Source organism: Ciconia boyciana, chromosome 2 (genome assembly GCF_034638445.1).
Source record: "Ciconia boyciana chromosome 2, ASM3463844v1, whole genome shotgun sequence".
Lineage (NCBI taxonomy): Eukaryota > Metazoa > Chordata > Aves > Ciconiiformes > Ciconiidae > Ciconia > Ciconia boyciana.
In genome coordinates this window covers 22,656,501-22,676,303 of record NC_132935.1, presented here as the reverse complement: position 1 = coordinate 22,676,303, position 19,803 = coordinate 22,656,501, and the positions used below count along the sequence as shown (strand labels likewise).

The window sequence follows — 19,803 nt, the reverse complement described above, 5'->3', positions numbered from 1 at the left end:
GGAAGCACCTCATAGAAAGGAATACAATTTTCCCCTCACCAATAATGGAAATCAGTACTCTTAGCTGTAAGAGTGAATACAGATTTCAGACGAGGGGGAAAAGTGAATTATTGTTTTTTACAGCAAACATGAGCCTTTTTTTTTGGTGGTATATAGAACCAAAGATATAGGATTTTATATTTTAGCTAACATCAAGACGTCTTCTGTTCTAATTCAAAGAGCTTTGAATTCTAAATAATATGCAGAGTACTAAAAGGTTTTACTTTTGTCAGGAACAATTAATAGTGCTGTTGCACTATTGGAATTATTGGAACTATTATGGGAAAACTTTGGGGGATTTTAATGTATTCAGAAACAAACCAATAACCAGAAAAGCAGATCAATCTCATTTTCTGGAGAGATAATGTCCAAAGTGACCCTTGCAGTCCCAGAACCAGGAGACCCACTGACTAAACGTATAGTTCTTTGGAAATACTGTTATATTTCAAACAGGCAAAATGGGGAAAGATCAGCAGAAATTGGGACTAGAGGTAAGGAAGATACCATTGGACCCTACTTATACTAGGGCCACATTAGCCAAAGATGCACAGATTTGCTCTATAATCGTAACTTCCATGACTGTACAGAGGAAGCTGACTCATGTTACTGAGTGCCAGCGCTGATTCAGCAGTGTCTATTCCAAGTCAACACAGTGATTAATGGAGAGATGAAGTACTCCTTCCTCGAAAAAACTTCCTTGGCACAGCGTGGCTCCAAACATCGCACTGCTCCATGATCTAGTGAAGTTGTTTTGCATCTGTGACAGATTGGGGGAAAAAAAAAAAAAGACAGGGACTAACTGTAGTATGTTAGTAAACATGATTGGTTACCTTGATGCTGGACCCAAGCAAAGAGTTTTCCTACTCTTCCATTTTTCTCCCCCTTCCTTTCAATGCTGTATTCTTGTTCCCTTGTCTAATGTTTGAGGAATTGTATCTTACATAAAATACAAGGACAAAAAAAAAAAATTTAAACCAAGGGAAATTTTCTGAAGAACACTAGCAGCAAGCATAACAGTTAATATAATGCTGATATATTAGGTGTTTCTGCCAAGCAGATGAACTCTAAGAGATTTGGTAAAACCATAATAATAAACCTTACTGTCCTATGGAAGCCTTCCATTATGATTTTGCACATCTGCACACCTGTAATTCAAAGTAATTTTGCAGCTCTGCACACCTGTAATTCTGAAGGCTGATGAGGATTTGGTGAAATTATTTCTTAGATTGTAGTGTCTAAGCTATCAAACTCAGGCTGATATGTAATCACATATTCTGTGCATTTTAATCTAATCTTAAATAAAGTAAGATTTCCATTTTGTACTTAGAAGCTACTGTTAGGCCACCTATAATTATACTTAGGCGAACTGTGGATGGTATTTCTAAGGTAGCTGTCTTTTGACATAATGTATCTGAAAATATTAAAATGATTGTCATACTATATCTTTTTTATTAAATTACATTTTTTTTGCTTTAAAATGTCTGCAGATATAATTTCTTGATAAATATCTTTTCCATTTTATTGAATTTAAAGTGGTGTGTGAAATGTGTTTTGAAGAATTTAAGACAAATTTGTAATGTTTTATTTAGGACAATACAAAGGAGTGATTTCTTGTGCATTAATTATGTCTGATGTGTAGATGTGAAATGGCTGATTGTGTGGATATTGCAGGTTTTGCAGAATTTGGTTTTGTGTGCATATGTAATAAAAAGTGCTAATATTATGTGATGAAAGCTTTTGGGAAGTGTTAGCAGAAGTTAGAGCATATTATAGAATAATCTTGTAAAAATTGGTGAAGAAATCAAAAAATAGTTAGATCTTGTTTGTTCTGTGTATAGAATTCCATTCTGTGAATGGAAAGCACATGGAAGGTTTGCAGTAAATCTGTCTAATCCAAATTCGGAATGCTTCTTTTCAGTGTTGTCTAAAAAAAGAAATTTGTCTTAAAAAAAACCAAATGAAATTAAAAGTTAATGTGAAAATGTCAGGCTAGATATTTCTTATGTGGTTATTTCCACACATTACAGGATAAATTTGAGAAGAACTTCAGCAATTCTTATCATAGGCACTAGGTGGTGTTTCAGCCTTTTGTACTGAAATGCACATCTCAATACAGTACCACTGGCACTTTAGATTCTAGTTTTAACTTAGTACTTAAATAATAATGAGATGTTGGAGACTGGATTTTTGTCCATTTTTTCCTTTTCAAATTGGCAGTGTTCCCATGCTGAGAAGAACTGACACTCAAAAATTGCAACACTGATGTTCGTATACAAAATGTGTTTGCGACTGTCCAACTCTTCAGAGCGGTGGTTAGGAGCTTTGAAAATGGGTGCAGTAGGCAGCGTGCCTACTTCAGAGTGCAGATTTCTGATGTAAGGGATTAGCCCTTTTGAAATTACTGTTTTAGAAGAGAGACTTCTGTGGTTTTTCTTTGCAGATACGTCAAAATACATGTATTAAGCATGCGATCCACTTGCCTAGTCTCCCCTTCCCTTCTCTGCTGTGGTGCTGTCACAGTCACATGAAATGCTCTGTCCTGGTGGGGACTTGGCAGGGACAGAGCTGCTCTGTGTGAGTGTGAGCTGCTGAGCGCTCTGTGGCAGGCCCCTGGGGCCAGAAGGAGAAATCCTGTCCAGGAATATGCCACCTTCCCGTCTGTGCTCTTATGACGCTATCTTACATGTGTGTCTGTCATTTAATTGAGAGGTCTGCACTGTAAATTGCCAGCATTTTTTAAATTGCAAGAATGCTTCTGCACACTATGGTAAGATGGAGAAGTCAGTTTAGCCCTGTACTAATCGAGGGCTTGAATTTCTTGGTGCTCACTGAAAGCACATAAATTTCTATGTCTGTGTGACAGTTGCCATTCTGCTCATTGTGTGTGATTATTTGAAGCTAAAATTGTAACTACTTGGGTCAACATTATGGAAGTCTGCATGTTGAAAGTACATTGGAAGCAAGGCTTTATCAGAAGTGTTACCTATAAATGTTATGAAACACTCTTTAGAAAGGCAGAAGAAGATCTGCAAAATACATAAATATATGCATTTTTCATGCAGTGTGTTTTAATTTTTTTCAACATGAAATACCTTAAGTAAAGTTGTTTTTTTTTTTAATTTTCTTTGTTTCATGAGGTGCTTTCAGTTTAAGAGCTTATATTGTTTCCTGCAGGTCTGACCAAATTACTTTGCTAGTCTGTAAGAAACATTGCACGATGGAAACAGTTTGACTTCGGTAGGGCCTGGGAGCTAGTATGATGTCTTCCTTAAAGTGTCACTGACAGTCAGTGAAAAACAGCTTTCAAGATGTAGAGATGGAAATAAAATACCAGGTCGTGATACAGTAGGTAGCGACAACAAAGATAGGCACAACATCTTTAATCAGGGACTAGGTTTGATCAAACTTTTATCATAAAATATTTGCTTGTTTCATATGGGTCTCACGGCACTGACAGTTGCATTGCTCTGTTCTGCTATACATCGTTGTCTACCTAGTTTGGCAGGAGCTGAGACTTATGTTGAAACAGATCACTAAATTTTGTGTGTCACGAGGAAGAGGTTAGGCCAGGAGCACTCTTCCTGATTCTACTTTTAGAGGAGGAGATATTAAATCATATTCATTCAGAAGGACCTCTCATTCTGTTGGGTACAAGAGAATAATACTGGTCATCCTGGAGTGCATTGTCCTGGGACAAAATGTGGCTGTCAGCCAAGGACATAGTTGCTCAAGTGTTTAGACTGCGAAATCTAGTTTTTGTGACATTTTAATGTCTACTAATAGAAGGAAAAATAGCACACACAAACTTTGGGGGATTTTATCTTTTAGTCATTCAAATTGTTATATATTTGTATACTTAAATAATTGTTTCAGATCTGGTCCTTTCATTGCACTGACACATATATGGAAAGTTTAGAACTTCCTTCAGCTGTGTACAAACCAAGTAGAAATATTAAAAGCTTTTAATTGCTATTGATTAAAGAGGGCAAAAATACTTCTGTCTTTGGTGCTGAAATTTCAGTTTGGAGCTTTCATGTACTTTCTAATTAGCCAAGGTAAAACAGACCTGTTCTTACATTTGTATTTGAATGATGGCCAGGCCTGAAGCATACACAGTATTGACCTTTGTTCTCAGGACATCTAACCTTCAGACAGCAAGCTGCTACTCAGGGAGTCTCTCTTTTTTCCCCTCAGTGCTTTGACAGCTTGTTCTTTCTTGTTGAAATAAGCAGACATGAGTTCTCAAAGGTGGAGTATCAGCAGTATAAAAAGTTAAGGAAATTTACCAGAATGGGGCATATTGCCACTATTAAATGGGCAAGTGATGCCTCCTTTTCCTGCCCTGGCCTGGCAGTTTGTGAATGAGGCAGTCAGTGGGTTTAATTTGAGTATGAACCTTGCATCCAAATAGCCTTCTATATGAAGCTTTCATCAAAACATTTTTGGTCAGACTTGACTAGACAGCATGGCCCAAATTTTCTATTCGATAACTGCCTGGGGAATAAAAGTAAGGTACAGATTGCAGCTTCTGAAACCTTTTCTGGTGGACTGAGCTAGATGTATTGTGGAGGTAGAAACTACATTTTCCATGTGATCTAACCATTGATCTAGCTGCATTTAAAAGAATAATGAAGAGCATTAATGTAAGCCTTTGAATGTCCTGTACTGTAAACCCTTGAAAAAGAGGCAACTCAGTGTAGGATTAGAACTGGAGGCATGATAACTAGATTGAAGTCTGAGTGCAGGCATTCAAGGAACATGTAGTAAAAATGATACAATTTTGTCTGTGAACTAAGACAAAAATATATAAAGAACAGAAGAGCTGAGTTAAGGCTAAAGAAAAATGAAGATTAAGGAGTAAAGAACTACATTGGCAGTGAATTAATGCTATCTACAATCCAAATTTTAAGACAACACAATAACCGTTTTGAATGTGCCATTGTATTGATAACTGGCCTGTTGTATTTGATTCATTACATCCTGATTTATTCTCATATAACATCAGAATTGAATGTGAAATTAACTTACAGATGGTTGGCACTGGCAATTTCCTGCACTGCCATGTGACTAAGGAGATAGAATACAAAAGCTTTGCAAGCAAGTGCATTTTAGAATGTTAAAAAATCTCATTACTACACGCAGGATCTCAGAACTGGGAAGCTGTAATCATTTTAATAATTTAGTAAGCATACAGTGAAAGCTAAATCTTGGCTATGAAGTGGAGAGACTCACCACCTTATGTATTACTTTATTTATAAAATTGCTTTAATTTACAATAGCTTTGAAAATCAAGTCACTTCTTGAAGTCAACTTCTTCTTGTAAGTTACAGACCACCGCTAAAGTAAATCAGCAGGGAATTTTGGAGAATTATAAAATTACTTGATTGCAACAGCAGAGGATCTATTCCAACGTTCCTTACTCTGACTTAGTAAGAGAATGGATTAAATGTTTAATCAATTTTTTATTCCTTTCTTTTCTATCATCCCATCATCCTCAACCTATAGTCTTCATTTTCAAATCTTACATTTACTGCCATTGGAATCTCAATAGGTAGATCCTTTTCATTTATATTGCTACTATCTGTGGTTTTCTCTTGTATTGTAAGTGACGAAGTAGAATAAAAATATTTTTGTGTTTATATTTTTTTTCTAAAACAATTTCCTCCAAGGTTGTACAGACCTATTTTATTGTGCTGTGGCTAAACTATTGTAATTTTAATAGAAAGAATTAAAATAGTATTCTTGCTACCTTTGGAAATGGCAACAATAATCAGAGATCAGTTGATGTATGCTTGATGAAAACTTTGTATACAGTGTTTACAAGCTAACAGATTTTCCATTTAAATATGTCTGAACAGGTAATGTGGGTATGTAACCTGTGCCGAAAACAACAAGAAATCCTCACAAAATCAGGAGCCTGGTTCTATAACAGTGGATCAAATGCACCACAGCAGCCTGACCAAGAAGGTATTAGAGGTCTGCGGAACGAGGAAGCACCTCAAGAGAAAAAAGCAAAGCTGCAGGAGCATTCACAGTACCAAGGGCCATCAGGTGACATATCCACACAAGTTTTGGACAAAAACAGATCTCAAGGGCTCACAAGGCAAGACTCAATTAAGAATGGTTCAGGAGTAAAGCATCAAGTAACAAGTGACACAACATCAGACAGGTAAGAAAGTACTTAATGTTTATATTGATAAGATCTGCTGAATTTATGCTACAAATTTTATTTTATTTTTAAAGTTTTATCTTATTTTTATTCTGTAGCCTATAAAATGTGTACTGGGCTTTTTGAAACAATCCTAAGAACAGCAGCTGAGGAGTCTCTTAGTGTATTCAGATGGTCATGGACCATGTGTGATGGTCATTCCTTCTCATCAAAAAAACAACATGGAAAATTACAGTTGCAGCGTGACAGAGCTTGTCTGTGTGCTTGCAACTTTGTCACATCACAGTCATTACGCTGTGCAGAATGTTACCATGTTTCTTTGTGGCCACTAACTTTATAGCAGAATTTTAGTAATTCAAAATAGGGCTCAAAAAAGCAGGTTAATGGAAGATAGTGGCTGTTCAGACTACTGAATTAAAACATCTGGTAGTACTTGCAGTATATAGTATTGAAGATGGTGAAATCTTTGTGTGATGACCTGAGTCTTTTCATGGTTTCTCAGTTTCTTGCTGTTAGTTATTGTCATTAGTATGAAAATTTTTTGTTCACTGGTTTATCTCAGTGTTACTTGGCATTGGTTGAAACTGTGGCTGTTTTCAGCGCTAATGCAGTAGGACCCACTTTAGCCAGAGGCTGGAGCTGGAACTTCCTCCCTTTTTCTTGATGTGATTGTACTAAAAGGCACCAGAAGGCTCTCAACCTCTGTGGCTATGTTTTACTGAAACACAAAAGTAAAAACTGTTTCATTGAATAAATTTAATTTATTTCTAAGCAAGACCAGAATAGAACTTTAAATGTGGTGGGAAGGGAAAGAAGACCGTGAGCTTGCTCACGTGTTTCCATGGAAATGATACCCTCTCTCTCCAGAGACTTCCACCTGCCTTGGAATTTGGCAGCCGGATCAGTATAATCTGTCAGCCTTCCTCTGCTGCCCAGCTATGATCTCGTTACAATATTTATTCTGCAAGCTTGAAACAAGTTGGACAGCTAGAATATCTTTTATGGCTAATATAATTAAAATTTTTTTCCTTTTACCTCACCTCTTGGATTCTACCATATTTTATTTCCTATTCTTGATCTTGTTTGGGAACAAATTTAATGTAATTAACCTAACCCTTTTTGTTTCACTTGTTCTGCCTGTTGCCCTTTGCTCTGATTTCAGCTGATGGGTTCAGTACTTAGTTGCTCTGGGTGCTCCTCAGTTATGTGCATGGTCTCTGAGAAATAGAGCTGGCAGCTTAACTTGATGCTAAGGAGCAGGAGAGAGAGAAACTGATTCTCTTGTGGTTCTTTTTTTCCCTTAATTTTGCTAGGACAATGGAATGATACATAATGTGATGATAAAAAACCCCCTTGTTCTCAGCAATAATTTAACTCTGAAAGTGTTTTTATATTAAATGTATGCAGAAAGAGAGAGGGAGAGAGGGATATACAAATAAATATGTAGTATGCATTTACCCTAAGCAGAGTTATATTATAAACACGAACAGTATAAAGTAATTTTTACCAACAGGAAGAATGTAGACTGTGCCTGAAATTAGAACCATTCTGCTGATTGTGATCACTTCTACTCAACATATTGCTTAAATCCAGATTGTTTTTTCAGTGATTATCCCCTTTCTGTTTTATTTGGATACTAATACTAGTGTTCCCTAATTAACATATACAGGTATGCTTAGAATATATTTATGATATATAGTACATGCTACTGAAGGTTAGAGGGTCTTCTGAATAATTTTCTTCCCTAATGTTCCTCACTGTGTTTCCTTTGCTGGAGATAATGAAAAAGACTCCTCCTTGATGGCCAGACAATGTCTGATTGGTCAAATGGGCTTTTAGAGGAGAATATCAGCATCTCTGAGAGACTCCCCCAGAATTCAAGGATGGGGGAAAGGCCTTGAGTTTGGACCTGTATATGCTGTGGTGCCATTGCTATTCTCAACAACAGTGCTGGGAAGGCTTACAGTTTTATTACATTCAACCGCTGTTAAGAGGAGAAGATAATATATTATTATCTTTATACTGAAGTAATGCATAGAATATGTGTCATAATTTAATATGATTTTAATATTAAAATTTATAAATCCATATATGTTTTGCTTATTATTATTGATCAAGTTAAGAAAACTCATTTTATCCATCTGAAAATTGAAGCTACGGTCAAGCAATTGTATGTAAATTTTCCTAAAGGCTTTTGGTCTTCTGTCTTCTTTTCTGAATGCTTAACGTTATGGTTTTGTTTTTGTTTTTTTTTTTTTTTAACATTAACTGAAAGAACCAGCCAGTAGAGAAACATGTTATATGGGAGATCATCATGAGAGGTTTTTTTTCCTATTCTTAAATTAATTCTATGCAGAAATTGAGCTACTCTACTATGGTAGACCATTTGTATAGATAAGCTAATTCTAGGAGAAAAGCATGGTAGTTAAAAATGTCCAGAATAATGGGAAAATAGCAAAAAAAGTCTGAAATATTTGAATAGAAAGGTAAAATGTTATTCTTTATCAAAGTTTTTGAACATTTGCAGCTTCCTTTGATGTTGCAGCAATCATTACTGAGCAGTTCTTTATATTAAGTATCATATATCTTATCTTGGTCATCTGAAGACAAGTTGGTCACAGAGTAAAGGGCAACATTCATTCCTTGAATCTCAAGAACATCAATGCCATTTCTGTCTCATTCCTTACTATGTCTTTTTTGGTTGTGCTTGTTTATTTTTCCATTTGTGAGTAGTACCATATTTTTTTCCTGTTTTCTTTAGTAGTAGTATTCTTCATTAAAATAATATTTATTGTTTCAACCATTAGACTAGTCTTCTGTTCCCTTGATGTATGCAACAGTCCCATTTGCAGTTGATAGATCCTAAACTGTTCAGACAGACAGATAGGTACTTGATTGTAGATCTTCTTTGACTGATCTGAAATTTGTTGCCTTAAAGAAGTCCGGGATGATTTTGGATTGCACATTCTCCGAGGATGTTTTTCTCATATTGGATCCATTACAGAAGAAAAGAGAAGTCAAAAACTATTCAGGAGCAAGTTGTACTTGCCACCAGCAGAACAGTTTTCCATTATTAATTTTTTTCCTACTTCATACCCAATATTTATAATCTGCCTTACAGTGCTTTTACTGCTTTCTGTGTAGTAAACCCACGGAGAAGGCAGAGGCACCAGGCACACTGTAGGATCCAGTGTTAGCTTACTTTCAGTAATTGACCATCTTATATTTGACATTGTTTGAGGTAAGACTAGCATGATGTGTATCGCATGGAGATTTTATGCTAAGGGCAGTTGAGAGGTAACCATATGTAGTGGTTTTCACAGACTTAATCTTGTGAGCAGAGTATGGATGCTGATGTAGTATAATGCTAGACTCCCTGAAAACTGTGAATCAAAGAAATGCAAAATATTACTCTGTGTAGTAGAGTAGACTCAGAAGGTCCATTCTGAGGTCTGCTGTGCACAGATGGTAGATTTATGGCTGTATGCACTGTAGTTCTTTGATTTGTACTATCCAATTTCACATTAATTCTGGATTATACAAAAGGGTCCTTTTTATTTTATTTTGATCAAAAACATTCATGTACTCCATTGTTCCCAAGACCTATGCCACCCATCATTCAACACGTGTTTTCTTTCTAGCAGCAAAATTATTTGAATAGACATAATCTTTTTTCAGTCATTTTGTAGCAGGCAATCAGCTTGTGAACTGGTTGATTTCTTCATTCCGAAGCTTAAGCCAAAGCAAATGTTTATAATGTCCTATTAAAATGTGTACAACATCCTAATAATACAAGCTGGGGAACAGGGAACCTTAAAGCTGATACAAAGCTTTTTTATGTGCCATTCTGTTTGCCTGAATTGTTAGATCTTTAGGTGGTGTTGCCATGCTTGAGTTGTAAAATAATTATTTTTCTTGCTTTTGATAGAATCCATTGTAAAGCCATTTCAGTCATTTTCCACATATGAATTCAGTGTCTTACATTGTAAATCCTTCATGACATTCCAGAGGTGTTGCTTCACAAACCTCTTTTCTATATACGTGGCATTTCACAATCCTTTTTAAGCAATAGCTCTCTTGAAGTAGGAAACAACCCATGTGTCTTCCCAGTGCAAGGTTATTATGACATAACTATTTCTAATCTAATGCCTATCTGAAATTATGTTACGTAGTTCAGGTAGATGTGAATGATTAAGTATTTGTTTGTTTGTTTGTTTTTTCCTTTTTTTCCCCCCTAATCCATCCTGTATGAATCCAAAATGCTTTCCAAAATTTGAAAACGTTAACTTTGAATTTACAATATATATTTGTCATGCATTCTATTAGTGTAAGAAAAGGTGTCTTCAAGGATATTTTTCATGGGATTCAATGCAAAAAAAAAAGTGAAAATATTGTGAGAAAGTTTGTTTTCATGTTTCACGAGTCAATTTATTATTGCTGCATCTATCAGAGGGTGAGCCATGTCAAAAAAAGAGAATTGGTTCTTGGTATCTGTAAAGATCATGATCTGTAAGATCATGATTTGAAGCAAGAGTAATGAATAGAGCTGCCTGAACCCTTTTCAGATTAACTGTAAGGATATGAGATTAAATCATAAAAACGAGAATGAAAACAATAAATTGAGAGAGTGAGCAGCTGCAGAGTTGCACAACAGCAGTATTTATTTTCCAGACCAGCAGACACAGATAAAATGTATCCTCCTTCCCTCTTCCTTCCCTTCTCCTTTCAAAGATATGTATGTATTTTGGGGGTTCATTTTCTATCATCCCTTTTATCTCAGGAAAAAAGAGGATTTTTATGGTGCTTTCCACACAATACAGTAGGTTTGGAGGATGCATTTTATTCTGAGTAAGAACTTCAAACAAGCCTGTTGAGGTTATTTGGGTCTGAAGATGCAGGTTTTGCGCATATATTCTTTATGGAATGTATACATTTCCCACATAAAAAGTTTTTATTCTATTGCGTTACCAATGGCAGTGAAAGTGGTCTCCTGTGTCCCTTTGCTTCCGTTCTTGGAAGGAGTGCCAGTATGAGTTGGCAGCGTAGGCTCTGTCTTTTGGGACTGCAGTTGGGGATGTCAGGGTGTGAACAGAGAGAGAAAAGAGACCAAAATAAGAGGGAAGAGGAGGAGAGAGGAAAAAGCATGCATAAACTAGCTGCATCAAAGAGCAGCATGAATTAAATAAATGAAAATGTGTGTCCATCTGTTTCATGTTATATCTTTTTCAAATGGCTCTTCTTTAATTGCTGGATTATGAACAACTGATACTGAGAACATCACCGATGGTAGTTTATTGCAATTTAAAATATGACAATGTAACGTTAAAGAATCAGTCAATTACATGTCTTTCTGAAAGGCTGAAAGCTGGCCATTTCCAAAGATTATCACTATTTTAATTCTGCAACACTTATGAAACAGCACTGTAGTGCAGTCTCTGATTTTGATTGTTTCTGAGTACCTGAGTTGACAGATCTTTAGCCCAGGTATCTTAAAAAAGCATACAATCTTTACTTGGGCCTGTGGAAACTAAGCATATTTGAAAGCAATCTCAAGTAAAATAGAGGCATTTTAACTTTTTAACCTATGCTTTTCTACCTGCTGACGTATTTAAAGACAGTGAGAAATATTAAAAGAATTGTATAGAGACAGTGTTTAAAATAAGGGAGCTGGTATCCAAGAGTCAGACTGACAATGCTATATGCAGATTTGTTCATGTTCAGAAGTATCCATTAAGGCCAACAGTCTCTCTAAACTTTTTAGAATTCTTTATGTAAGAATTAACTGACATTAATTTATTTTTTTTTAACGTCGTTGACCACCACCGTAGAAAAAACCCATAATTGTTCAGAAAGCATAATGATATTCTTTCACTTCATGAACAAAGCTAATACTTTGTACAAGTATTTTGTAGGTTAAGTTTAAAATTGAATCAATATTCTTTTCCATGTGTGACTGCAAAGAGCTGTCACTGACTTGCCCTGGTGCTAGAATAGGATGCAAAATTTGGGCAGTAGAGGTACCCTACAGGAATTTTAACATATTAACTAAAGATTTAAGTTTTATGGGATTTGAACTGCATCCAAATAAGGTTTTATCTTCATCTTCCTGCTCCTGTTCCAGCATTTTTCACCACTTTGATAGTCAGTCCTTGGAGCTGTAAAGTGAAATCAATGTCAATCTGAAAACTGTAGTCTCAGTAGTTTTGCTTTCTTTCTTGTGCTGTCTATCTTCCATTTCAGTGTATGCTTTGTATGATTCTTGAGGTAATAACTTAGAATAAATGAGTTAGTTTCTTCACATAACTCCTCTTTTAATTATTTCATTCCTCTACATGTAGGTTTAGGGGTGTGGATCAACATTTCATGGCTATTCCAGTTTTCAGGTAGAAACTAAAGCTACGCTTATCTGCTGTCTCAATCTCGAATGGCATAAAAAGGAAATTAATAATAACTGTGGCCAGAGGAAGCGATAGAAATTTATGGGGAGGGAGCCAGAGAAAATGCAGTATTTAATTATTGAAAAGAAGTACCTTGGGTCCAAGAAAGTCAGATATTTTTCAGTGAAGAAGTTTTAATGAAATAATTAGACACCTATGACAAGGATTAAGCTACTCCTGCTTAGGAGGATGAGTAAGGAGTTTGGTACCATCTGTAATGCCTACATGCAGAGTCTCTGCAAGAAGTTCCTGAATGGTACTGACATTGTCTATTAACAGCCCAGACTACCTATAGCAGGTGTACTATGTTTCTACCTGTTATTAATAGTTTGCGATGGGTTGTAGCATCTCCATTCTATTCTAACTTCTGGAAAAGAGGGGGAGCTTTTTCTCTCCATTACCTTTGCAGAACTGTCTGTCTTCTGAGAAACAAAACTGTACAATTCTGTTTGTCTCCTAATGTTGGTTTTTTTGGGTCTCCCACTCATGTGATTAGTGACAATGTTAACACAACATTCAGGACGTGTGCAGCCACACTGTGACTTCAGTGTGGTTTTTCTGGGATGTGAATTGCTTCCCTCCCTCCCTCCACTTTTGCTTCCCCCAAAGTAGCAGAATAACCAATGAGCTAGCTGTTCTTAATTTTCTTCTGATGATGCTTTATTAAAAGAAATACTTTTTTTTTTTTTAAAGCTAGCCTTTATCTAGCTGTAGAATCTGTACTGAGTAGCGTTGGGCCTCTGACCAATAGTAGATACAATTTGGGATCCTTTTTTTAGAGAAAGCTAATCTGTTTGGAGAAGAGAGAAAGAGAAGAGGAAACTTCCCTAACTGTAGCAGAACTAACCTACCTTAATAAACAGTCTAAAACTGCTATGTTTCTTTTCAAATGTTAAAGAGTGTTTTAATTAAACACATAACAAAGAGATTGAATTCCAGCTTTAAGTGACAATCTGAACTCAGTGGCAAACGTTCTCTGCAGTGAGCAAATCTCATTTTGGTTTTAGGGAATTTAATTTTCACAATTTACTGAGAGTGCCTTTTCAAAAATAATCCCATTGCAACATGATGTGTGTATTTTGCTTACTGTTACTGATTACTTGATTTTTTTTCTTAATTATGCATATTTGTTGCATACTGCTTACTGAAAACTAGCACTTATTATTTGACTTTTCCCACTCTTACGCAGAATGAGCTCAGGGAAGTCTTGATATTCAGTGCTGATATTTGGTATCTTTGAAGCGGAGTTTGGCCTTCCATTGCAGTGTTATGCTTCTGTATATCACAGCTACATCTTTGACTGTGCTAAAAGACCATTAATAATCTAAATCTATAAACACAGATCTCAGATGTATCAGAATATTGAACATTTTTTATTAAGTACTAACTGCAGCTAACATTTATGGAATTAAATGTAGTTTTGCTTTTAGCTAAATTGACCCTGAAAGAAATACCAGAAAAAAATTGAGGGTAGTAGCATTTTTAATTTTTTAAATTAATGAGGCCAGTACCTTTCTGGGTTGAGCATGTCTTCTTAAAGTGCTGTTTTGTTGACCTTGCACAAACATGAATGTTAGAGCTCACTGTGTGTTCATAATCCTTAGTTGTGCTGTGCTCTATTCTGTGGAGGCTAATTTCTCTTCAGCAGTATAAATAATAGATTTTGTTTGAATTTCATATTTACAAAATTGGTGGATAAAGGTGTGTAAGTTACATCTGTGGAATGCATCCGAGGGAAATGGCTAACATTTAATAAAGGACTCTGCTAACTCAAGTTTGTAGTTTCTGGCAGCAAAGTGGTTCTGGAATCTGCAGGAGTCAATTCAATGAATGGCCTTTTATTTTCATACTTTTTACCATAGCTATATAGACTGAATTAAAATAAAAAATGAGAATGAATAAGTGTTACTGGTACAAATTCTTTCTTGGGCTCTTTCTTTGTGCCTCTAGAAGTCACAAATGATAAAGCAATCACTTCTGTAGTGCAATTTAGTTGTCATTTATCTTTTATATGGCAAGTTTAATAATTTTAGTAAATGTCAATCTATTTGATTAAGTGACATCTGAGGAAAAAATATAAATAAAAAATGAATGTAATAGGACCAGGGTGACCATATTTTCATAATTAAAAATTACATTATTAAGCAATACCATTTTGTTTTCTACCTTGTCTTTAGCATGATTAGTCTGTTTCTTTTTCTGCCCTTTCTTCAAGCCAAATCCTTGTTTGTCCCTTTGTCTACTCTGGAATGTCTTTATCTATTTATTTATTTATTTTATTAGCTCATTTTCTTTTGTGCATCATCATCTCTTTCTCACTGGTATGAGTTCTTGCCAAACTCTGGCTAGACACTGGAAGTGTTTTCAAAGATATGGTATTCCTTCACTTAAAGACAGACCTCTTTTCTTCTCTAACCCAGTTCTTTTTCTTTCCTCTAGCTCTGGCTCACCTCTCTTCCTCAATTTCCAACAATCCTGCAACCATTCATAAGTGTCCTTTCAGCTTTGTGGTAAAGTACGTGGACGCTTCTCTCCCAAGCTTTGAGAAATCTCAACTTTGTGCCTTTCAGTGAAAACAGGCCTCACTGCATTCTTTACTAAACAAAAGGAAGATAGCCACAGACATTTTAAGGGAATCGTTACCTGTTCCAGGAAAGTAGTGCAGTACAATGTCATTTCAAGTTAAGTAGAAAATGTAGGTGACCTGAAGTCGGTGACTCTTAACTTAAAGTGGAGTTTTAAAATTCAAGGTGATATCTATGTATGATATGCAGTGGGTTGTGTATATGCAACTTGTTCTGACATCTCTGCACTGTGCAGCACTGTGCCCTGTAATCATGCCTTGGTGTTTCAGAAAATGACATCAGAAAGTGCCCATTTCTGCAGCACTGGGCTTCCTGGAAATGCTATTAGGGACCTCAGTAAGTGTATCCTCTTCATAGAATAACAGAAGGTTAAGTTGCTCCAAACACAGTTTTCCCAGTTTCTGGTCCAGTGTTTTCTCAGCTGATATTACATGCTTGAATGGGTCCCTAGACGTAGTTTATCTGCCAAAGTAAGTTTTTATTAAGCAGCTTGTAATAGGACGAACCATGAACTTTGCTGCAGAAAACCCATTTTCTCTGGCAAAAAGAAAACAGCAAGGACAACAGTTCTTATGGTAATATTTTGATAGAAAGCAATGCATTTTAGCTGCAAGAGGTTTTATTCTGTAATGACTTTGTGAAAATCCTGGACTTTAAATGATAGACTTCCTTGATGTTCACTTAAAAAAAAAAAAAAAATTATCCATCAAGGCAGATGAGATTAAAGCAGAAAGCATCTGATTTTCTTTGTAATTCCAAATAAACTGGGAAGCTTCAGAGGGACATTGCATTCTAAAGTTCCAAATCAGTGCACAAACCCCATTTTTTTTCCAAGAGGTAGATTAATTTTAATTAAATCTTGTTGACTCTGGCATGAGGTGCTGGGCTGACAAAAATGGACCTGCCTCAGTTGTATCTTTATGCTCCAGTTAGAACTGTGAAAAATATTTAAGCTGGAAGAGGAATCACAATTAGTTCAACAATCTCACCTCTTGAATATAAAAATTTGACAACTCAAGAGTTATTTCAGCAATTTTACCTCCTCATGATGCTGAGATAATTGCATTTTATTCCTAAAATGAACATGTAATGATTCATCTTCCTGTACCATTCATTAACAGGGATTGGAACAGAAAGGAATTCTTGAAAGAAACCGTATTTAACTTGGGTTTGCATTTCTTAAAAAACAATGTATATTTTGAGTGCTTCCCATGTCTAGTAGCTCAAGTAAATACGATGATTGGAGAATTTATTTTCATTTAGAAAATATGTATCAATATTTGAAGCAAGAAATTGGATCTTTGAATAAAGTAAAGTTGAAAGCAAAAGTAATTCAATTGCTACTCAGCAGATTTTTTTTTTGATGCAGAGATTCTTCCCTAAATGAGAATATCAGTTATAAAGATCCTGAGAATCAGAGTGAGAAGGAAAAGAGGAAGATGTATCACTCAAACAATGGAAAAGGGAGGAATATTTTGTAGATGAGACTCACTCAGAACAAATGCTGGAACTTTGGATATTAAGGCCAGTACTAGTAGTGTCTCAACTTCTCCTCAACAAACTTGTTTTGGATGATGATAGACTACATTGCAGTAACGACTGATGCACTGGCGTAGATCAGGACCATTTATTCTTACTTTACTTCTTTGCTCCTCCTTCAAGTAATTAAAAGCGTTTATAAGAATGCTTGTGTCCCATTTGTAGATAGTCACAAAAGCTGTCATTTATTTTCAGAGTTAAGCCTAGTGAAGCTAACTAAACCAGGAGATTTCCCTCAAGACAAGCATTTTAAATTTCATGCTCTATGTGGCATATGGGTACTTCTTTTGGAAGCATTTTTTTCTCTCTGAAAATGAGATTTATTTGGAAATTTATACTGTGGTATATCACCAAGTATCATGAAGCCTTACAGTTATGATAACAATCAATTATGAAATTAACCCTAACCCCCTCCCCAAAGCTTTTAATGTAATGGCCAGCACTGCCTTTACTCCACTAACATAGAACTCCAGTATTAAACAGAAATCTTTCCAAAGTAAAATATTTACACTGCCTTAATGCTTATAAAACCCAGGCTCCATGACACTGTCAAAGGAAATGAATTCCAGAGGTGTACGATCATCGGGAAAATATTCTTCTGGTATTCCAATCAGCTGAAGATAGAGCAACCCAGGAGACCATAAATCTTATAATGACATGAAAAGAAGATAAATTAGTCTCTTTGAACTTGTTCCCAAGATATGGAAGGCTCCAACTTTTATCCAGTGTACTGAACAGCAGAAATTATAATAAACAATCCAGTGCATAGATGTATTCTTTTAGCTCCTGTTTCACAAAATGAAACGGCTAATCTTAATCTTACTGTCATTTGGAGAATGATCTATTTTCTAGTTTACACATATATTAGCCTTTGTTTCCATCTTTGTTTCCATCCACCTGGACACACTGACACCCAACACAAGTTTGGAGGCCTTTTAAAGTCCAAATCAGTCACCTGAAATTAGAGATACTGCAATAAATCTCTTAAGATATTTTCCAGGTCGCTAAAAGGGATTTCTAAAATTAATTGAACTCCCACGTTCACAGGGAATGAGAGCCAATTTCTGCAATGTATAACCACCATGGACTTCAAGATCAATGTAACTGTTACTTTCTTTACATCATAAGGAGCTTTATAATCAGCCTGCTCACCCAAAGAAGTGTCTGCGTAAATGATCTCATGCAAAGAGGATGATAACTGTGTATTTCACAAAGAGAACATTATCTCTTTACTTGAGTGTGTATATTGAAATCATTACTGTGCTGGGTGCATTTACGTTGTTGGTAATCATCAGTGGACTGTTGTAGGATTTAATTTTTGCTGTCTGCTTTGAGCTAATCATGTCCTCTCTTAAATTGGTACAATTTAGAGAATAAGGGATATAAGTACAAACTGCCTGTGAGCACTGAGGAAATCAACTTTCACCTTGAATATGTCATCCTGAGGTGGACAGAAAAGACAGATGTCTGAAAACGGTTAATGTGTGCATTTTCAGCTTCTGTTTTTAGTATTTTACATTATTAGTCACGCATAATACTTTGTTAGTAATATTTTAAATCACCTTTTGTTTTTTTGAAAGGTGACAAATGGTAACTTTTGATGAAAGTGAAGAACAGAAATCTCTTTTGTAGCAGATGAAATTTTCAATGCACTGTTTCAAAAATCAATCAAATCTCTGTTCTAGGCCAGCACTTCTTGACTAGTGAGACACATCTCATTGGTGAACCATCCAGAACTGCAAATGAGGCATAAAGCAGGATTCATGTACTGTAATGAGGTGCAAAGAAATATCAATTGATTGTGAGTCAGCTGAAGGTAAAATTGGTTGAAGTATACTACTCTAAACCATGCATTCTGCAAGGTGCAGCATCTACTGCATATTGAGCCTGCTGTATCAACGTGTATTACACGTACTCCTCTGCTTATTCAACCAGAGTATAACAGCTTTCTGTTCCTGTCAGGTAATGCAGCTATTCCTTTAGTCAGGGAAATGAAGTCTCAGTTAGACCTTTTCTGACTCTGATTGCCCGATTCTTTCATCTTAATAGTATTCCTTTAATACTTTAAAAAATATTATGTATATATTTTATACCACATGTATGAGCATGCATAAATGTATATATTCATACGAAAAGCTTAAGATGTATAGCCATTTCAGTAAACTTTGAGGGAAGTGGAGAACTGATTATAGGATCATTCTATGACCCAGAATTTATAGACATTATTTTGTGGAGAACAACAGATGTATTTCTTCTGTAGGAAGCCTACCAGTCCTGCAGACATTAAACAAGATTAGCAGTATACATGAATTATTTTAGTACAAACTAGAATCATGGTATTGCAGGTTGAAGAAGTAATTTCTACATTTATTAGACAATCAGGTTGGCTTTTGCCAAATGCAATTTCTGCTCCAGCAGCTTTTTAGATAAAATATGTCTTAGGTCAGGGCAGTGGGTTAAAAAACACACATCCCTAGAATTTAGAGCTTCTTTTTTAATATGGGAGATCTGCCATCAATAGGAATTTTACTAGAAAATATGCAGATCCATAAAATGCCTGCATTATATGCTGGGACAATGCACAGGTAGGAAAAAGGGAGAGAATGTGCACACCTGGATTTTTTTTTCTGACATGGTGTCAGAACACAGCCAAGGCAGGAATTGCAAAGTGTTCTCAGATCCAGCAATAGAAATGCAACCACAGAGTTCTATTCATACCTCCTAAATAAGGTACTTAGACAAGCGTAAGAACACTTCATTAAACCTATTTTTGGGCACTCATGCAATTTTTGGTCACATGATTTTCTTTTTTTTACACACTCCTCTTTCTCTGTATTGATTATACAGGAAGCAAAAGTTGGCTAGGCTTCTAAACTACACACCTTAGTCATCTATATTTAAGTGGAATGAATCTGGGTGTCTGTGTTAATAACTTCAGACAATGATCCAGACAATCTAAATTCAACCTCTGAATTTGCCTAAAATCAATAACATCTTAATTTTTAAGCATAGAATTGCCTAAGCAAGGAATACT

At 35.7% G+C, this 19,803-nt stretch overlaps 1 protein-coding gene across 10 annotated transcripts in view; it reads left to right on the top strand.

Annotated features, from left to right (window-relative positions):
* RIMS2 (regulating synaptic membrane exocytosis 2) overlaps positions 1 to 19,803 on the top strand; it is a 494,921-nt gene that overhangs the window by 124,981 nt on the left and 350,137 nt on the right. For all 10 annotated transcript variants that reach the window (XM_072852067.1, XM_072852057.1, XM_072852056.1 and 7 more), the window contains exon 5: positions 5,898 to 6,208. In XM_072852067.1, the coding sequence (XP_072708168.1) occupies positions 5,898 to 6,208 (311 nt within the window). The remainder of the gene's footprint in view (positions 1 to 5,897; positions 6,209 to 19,803) is intronic.